Source organism: Primulina eburnea, chromosome 16 (assembly GCF_022965805.1).
Source record: "Primulina eburnea isolate SZY01 chromosome 16, ASM2296580v1, whole genome shotgun sequence".
Lineage (NCBI taxonomy): Eukaryota > Viridiplantae > Streptophyta > Magnoliopsida > Lamiales > Gesneriaceae > Primulina > Primulina eburnea.
The window spans coordinates 26,114,477-26,120,509 of NC_133116.1; the positions used below are offsets into that span (position 1 = coordinate 26,114,477).

Genomic DNA, 6,033 nt, shown 5'->3' on the forward strand with positions numbered 1-6,033 from the left:
AAGGAAGCATTTACAATCAGTTGAATAAAACAGTTAAGCAATTTAAATCATTTGTATGCATACGGTTTACATGGATTGACTTTTGGACGTTACCATATATCTATGTGTGTGTATAGATATATAACTATCACACACACTGCTGCATTGTCAAAAATGACTTTACATATATTTTCAAGAAAAAATATCAGATGAGAATTTTCAATAAGGAAAATAAAAAATTATGTTAAGATTATAATCATAAGAAGATAGTATTTGGATGAAATATTCGGCCACCATCATTCCATTGTGTACGGATTTTTAAAATGCTGACAAGCTAATATCGACGCAAATTTCGTTTAAAATGTATCTAATGATCTATACAATGATCTTGGAATTGATTAGACGTTCGAAAAAAGAGATTTATTAGTAGAAATTTACAAAAAAGTAATATATATGTACTTAGACCCAGAAAAATTGTAGCCAAGATTGTATACACAAATGTAGTCAAATTTGGACACCATGTGAAAATCAAAATCAAAATTTTTATTTTTTGAATGTGCCCAAGAAAGAAAACAGGTGAGCATATTACTATTAATCTAACAATTATTTGTCAAATTGTGTATAAATGCGACTCAAAGCATGCGCTAGGCGCCTGCATTCCAGCACTTGATGACATGTAAAAAGCATACGCTTAGTCATTAATTAGTTTAAGAAAACGATGTTTCCATTTGATGGGTCAAGAATAGATAAACTAATATGCACCGTTGCTTTATCTGTACTAGTTACTTTGCACACGTACTCATGCGGTGTATGTACAGTTTTTTTTTTAATTATCTATGAACTAATGCGAAATTCGACAAATTATCGAGAGACTAAAATACTATTTGAATTGTTGTAATTTAAAAAAAAACAAAAATGTTTTTCGAAATTTTAAAAAAAAAAAAGAAAAAGAAAAATGTAAATTTTGATATCAATTTGAAGGCAAAACTGGTAAAACAAAAAACTGATCAAGGACAAAATTGTAAGATCAAAAAACAGACCAACAATTTTGTTTCTATTAGACAGATTCTTAATAATAGTAATAGATAATAGTAATAGATAATAATAATAGTAATATATAGATAGATAATAGATGGCTATAAATATTTAGTATTTTTATTATGAAAAGGTTTCCTTTCTTTAATGATTTACGATTATTTTTTGGATTATACACTCTTTTTCTGAAAATATTTTTCCATTTGCTGCAACAATTATACAAAATTGAGCTAGTAAATTGGCTTAAATTAGAAAATTTTTAAATCTTAGTAATCATAATTATGTATTAATCAAAAAATTTAATTTATTTTTTAATATTTTGATCGTTTTCTTATATCCGGATTGAGGTGAATTCGAATAAAAAATAATCTTAAGAGAGTTTTTGTATGCTTCTCTACGACAGCTTACTATTGTTGTGTTGACATTTGACAAAATTAGAGTATTTTATTACTAAACGTCGATACATATATTTCTAGAGAAGCGGCAATTCTCTAGAAATGCCCAAATTCATATTTTACATACTACTTTCTCTTGAGTAACGAAACATGCGTGTGAACATAATTTGTTACCATTATTATTTTAATCAAGTAACGTATGCATTCACAGGCCCAATCTTTATGTTCAAGGACGATATTCAAATATTTAAAGGACAAATTTATTACTCGAAACACGTAGCAAATATTTTCATTCACATGTAAATATGAAAAAAAAAAACACACAAATTATTACACAATAACAATATTACAAGTAACAAAAGCCACACAGTACCGAAGTTTCTTTCTCATTGCATCTGTAGAGCCTTACTTCTGCAATTTCGGCTGCTCTCCCGCATTATCCACTGGAATAAATACACGAAATATCAGTGAGAAAAATTTAGATGCACAAATCTAAATCTGTACATATCGAATCAAGTGCTCGGAAGCTTACCGTGGGATTCATTGATGGAGTCCTGAGCAGTTTGCGTCCCAGTGCCCATACCCATCCAGGATCCAACAGTATCCTTCACCCTGCCGACAACCCCCGGCCCCGAGCTTTGACGCCCCGCATCCAGTGCGTCCTCGCCTTCTCGCTTGCCTTCTATGTCCTCGGTCACATTCCCGATCGGCGGCTTCTCTTCCCCTGTTTTCTGAAAGTACCCTTCCTTTTTCTTATGAATAGCGTCGGTAATGGTCTCGGATAGCGCCTTGTCTTCATCTCCAGGCTTCAATTTCTCATCCAAATAGTCTTTCGTAGACACCCCTTTATCGGTGCCTGTGGCTGCAGCGTCCCCGCCGCCCTGGAATTTAGACATCACAGTGGTGCCAGCATCTGCTGCTTTCTCATAGACAGGGTTCAGTGTTTCAGCGATTCTCTGCGTGTAACCAGGTGTTGATTCTGATCTTGGCTTGTTAGAAGGACTCGTCTCTTTTTGTCCGTAACCTTCGCCTTGGTTTCCCGCTTCTCCGCCGCCCTGGAATTTAGACATCACAGCGGTGCCTGCGCCTGCCACTTTCTCATATACAGGGTTCAGTGTGTCGGTGATTTTCTGCGTGTAACCTGGGGATGATTCTGATTCAGGCTTGTTAGAAGGACTCGGCCCTTCTTGGCCAGAACTTCCGCCGTATCCTAGCTTCGACGCAACCACGTTCTTAGCGGAGATAGCTTTATCACTAATCACAGAGGTCGCTGAGGAGCCTTTTCCTGCCTCGGTGTTCGAGTCAAAACTTTTCGGGTCCGATTCAGGATTTTCCAGCGTGGTAACTGGATTGGAATCCGGATTAAACTGATCGTGGCTACCTGTAAAAGGCCTTTTTTCTGGCTGCTGCTTTGTTTCAGATTCATTGCCCACATTCATATGATCGAATCTGTGGATAAGCTGACCAACCCCAGCTTCTTTACCACCTGTAGTATCGAATTGTAATCAATGCTATTAAGACTGAAACTGATGCGAATCATAAATTATAATTTTTCAGGACAATTTGACGAAAATTCTACCATCTCCGGTGGGATCAGACACTTTGGACTCATAATTCGAAGGAGGAACAGGAGCATCTCCGGCCCGGAAATTGGTTGAGTGTGGGTCCTCCTCTAAACCCATTGATGGCCCGAGTTTAACCTCTGGTTCTCCGGCACTTTCTTCTTCCCTCTGTACAGAAACAGGCTTACTTGGAGCAGGAAAATGCTTGTTTTCAGATGGGTTTTCTTGTTCATATCCCGTTTGAGCTGGAATATTAGGCCTAGCTTTTGCTTCACCTTTCACCATCGGATCGATCCGATCCCCCCGAGTATCTGCTCGCTTCTCCTCATTTTGATCGTGTTTCACCGGCAGATTCGTGCTGTTGATCACAGTTGAATCATGCGCTACACACACAGCCCAAAAAAGGAAGAAATTAAGAATCAAGATTTAACAACTAGAAAAGTTGAACCAAATTTCAGTCGAAAGATGGACGGAGACGTACTGGGAGCAGCACCATGGATTTCACGATCATTTGCAATTTCTTCGTCGTCGTCGTCTTCTTCTCCGACATTCTCATCATACCTGTACTCGTGCTCTTTCCCTTGGCTTGGCTTCTTTATGGTATTCTTGATTTTCTTTGCCTTGTCCTTCACCTTCTTCAACATCGATTTCTTCTCCCCCGGCTGATTACTCTCCCCTACAAATTACACATCAAAACAACTATGATTCACACTGCAATGCTTAAAGAAAAATCCCACACGATCAAGGCTTCACCATGGCATTTCAGCTGCTGCACAAAACACTAGCACAAGCCCAGGAAGAAATACAACTAAATAACGTTGCATCATGAAATTTCGTCTAAATATATACAATCCTGCTCCATGAAATCAAATCCATACACCCAATTTCGATTATGAGACTTACCCGAGTGGAGGCCAACATCTTCGTGCTCAATGTGCTGAGGAGCAGGACGCTGCATTTGTGATTCCATTTCTCCTTTTCTTCCCCGACAAACTAACTAAAACTTCGATGCTACAAGATAATTCGGATGTCAAATTGATATATAAAATTGTGATTTGTTCGATCAAGTGAATGATGAGAGGAAGCGGCGTCAGTTGGTTTAAATAGAAGGAGAGCGAATTGAAAATTGGCCAGGTTCGCATGGAGATGTCAATTGCAGAGCCGCACACGTAGTATCTTAGCACCTCTAATCTCTTATTGCATACGCGTGTCTTACAGCGAATTGGTTACTGTAAATTATAGATTATTTATTAGCACAGTCGGCGTGAATAATATATAATTGAAGGCTCATATAATATGAATGTTCTAAAAAATTCCGAAACGTGGATGTCAAGCTCCCAATTTTTCAAGCTTAAATGAGATTATTATAAGTTGAAACGTAAAAATCGTTTTTTATTTTTAATGTAATTGTAATTATCTCAAACTAATAAATAGATAAAATAATACATAAATATTATAAATTTAGGTTTGATACATTAATTTTCATATTTATAAAAACATAATAATTTCAAAAATACAATCTTTATTTGTTTTTGCAATTAATCACATTAAAAAATACTAAATATTTGTTAAATCATTATCAGATATATTTAATCATGATTAAAATTAAAAAATAAACATTTAAATTATAAACCTAATTTATTATTTTAAAATAAAAAACATACCTTCAAAATAAAAAATTTAAAAATAAACAGATACGATTAATTGGCTTAAGCACCCTTATTTAAATACGTTAATTACGCTTAATTCGATCAAAGTACCGTTTAATCGCTTTATCCGAAGCGGGTCGTTTTTGTCGATTTTCAAGTTTAAGCGCTCTTAAGCGGGCTTTTTAGAACACGGTATAAAATATTATATATATATATATATATATATATATATATATGTGTGTGTGTGTGTGTGTGTGTTTGAAAAGTACATTTGAAATAATAAAAAAATTTAAAATATATTTTTAAAAATCTTTTTAAAATTCAATATAAAATGTATATATTATATTTTTCTTAATTTAATAATTCCTTTTTTAATAATTTTTTTTTACAATTAAGATACGGCTTTTCTATGCTCGATTCAGTGTTAAAAATTATGCAACTATGCAACATTGGGTTTTTTTTTTATTAATTTTTAAAAATATATAATTTCAAAAATAATTTTGTTGGTAGTATTTTGCAAAACTTACTGAAAATAAAGGATGCTTTTAAATGTCCAAAAATATGATTATGTAAATCGTATGCATGAAAATTATTAAATGACTAAATTAATTTAATTAAATGATTTTGGATGCATAAATTATATATTCTGATTGAATAAATGATTAATTATGTAATTTTACTCGATTGCATAATTTAAAGATTTTTCAGGCGAATTTCGGTGGTTGACTCAGGACGGAAGAACGAAGACGATTAAGGTATTAAAGATTTAAAAGCTAAATTTTTATTTTTACTTAAGAAAATATTCATTTTAAATAATTTAAGAATTTTAGCATTTTTAAAGTCAAATTTAAATTAATTAGTAGGAGCAAGGAATTTTATGAAATTTAAAAGAGATTTTTGGAAATAAATATTTTTTTCTTTGAAATTTGAAAAATATTGATTTTATTAATCTTAATGTGCCTAATTTATTAATTAAAAATGAAGGTTAATTAAGCCCATTAGTTGAGTGTTTTAGAAATTTTTTTGTTTTAATTTTTATATAATTAAGCCCTAAACTCTAAACACACACACCCAAACACACACACACACACACACAAATTTACGGAAAAGTGGTGCAAGATACTGCCAAAGCTAGGGAAGACAAGACAAGGTAGATTTCAATTTTTTTCTTCCTTCGTTCTTCGATTTTCTTCCTCGTTCTTTCTTATAACAACGATCCCTCGACTCCTTTGTATTCCAAAAACCATGTTGTTTGGGCTAAAAATAATTAATTATGGAAGCCCAATTAAATTATATAGGCCCATCAAGTGTAGCGGATTAATTTTTATTGATTCAAAACTGGTCACAAAGTGCTGAAAATGGAGAAGATCGTGAGAGGAGAGGTAGAGATCATGGCGTGAAAAGAGGGGGAAC

General features: G+C 33.6%; 1 protein-coding gene across 1 annotated transcript; it reads right to left on the reverse strand.

Annotated features, from left to right (window-relative positions):
• Positions 1–1,653: 1,653 nt before the first annotated feature.
• LOC140816742 (low-temperature-induced 65 kDa protein-like) lies at positions 1,654–4,055 on the reverse strand. The gene is made up of 5 exons (XM_073176166.1): positions 3,875–4,055; positions 3,453–3,647; positions 2,989–3,354; positions 1,942–2,895; positions 1,654–1,852 (listed from the first exon to the last, which is right to left on the reverse strand). Exons 1-5 carry the CDS (start codon positions 3,939–3,941, stop codon positions 1,815–1,817), a joined length of 1,620 nt encoding a protein of 539 aa, XP_073032267.1. The 5' UTR covers positions 3,942–4,055; the 3' UTR covers positions 1,654–1,814.
• Between the last annotated feature and the right edge of the window lie 1,978 nt (positions 4,056–6,033).

What these genes read in the sequence shown, in the direction of transcription:
- LOC140816742 (XM_073176166.1), bottom strand. Translation starts at nt 3,941, where the DNA reads ATGGAATCACAAATGCAGCGTCCTGCTCCTCAGCACATTGAGCACGAA. An exon ending in GTCTGATCCCACCGGAGATG is followed by an intron (nt 2,896 to 2,988) that starts GTAGAATTTTCG and finishes TCGATACTACAG; the next exon opens with GTGGTAAAGAAGCTGGGGTT. An exon ending in CTCCATCAATGAATCCCACG is followed by an intron (nt 1,853 to 1,941) that starts GTAAGCTTCCGA and finishes TATTTATTCCAG; the next exon opens with TGGATAATGCGGGAGAGCAG.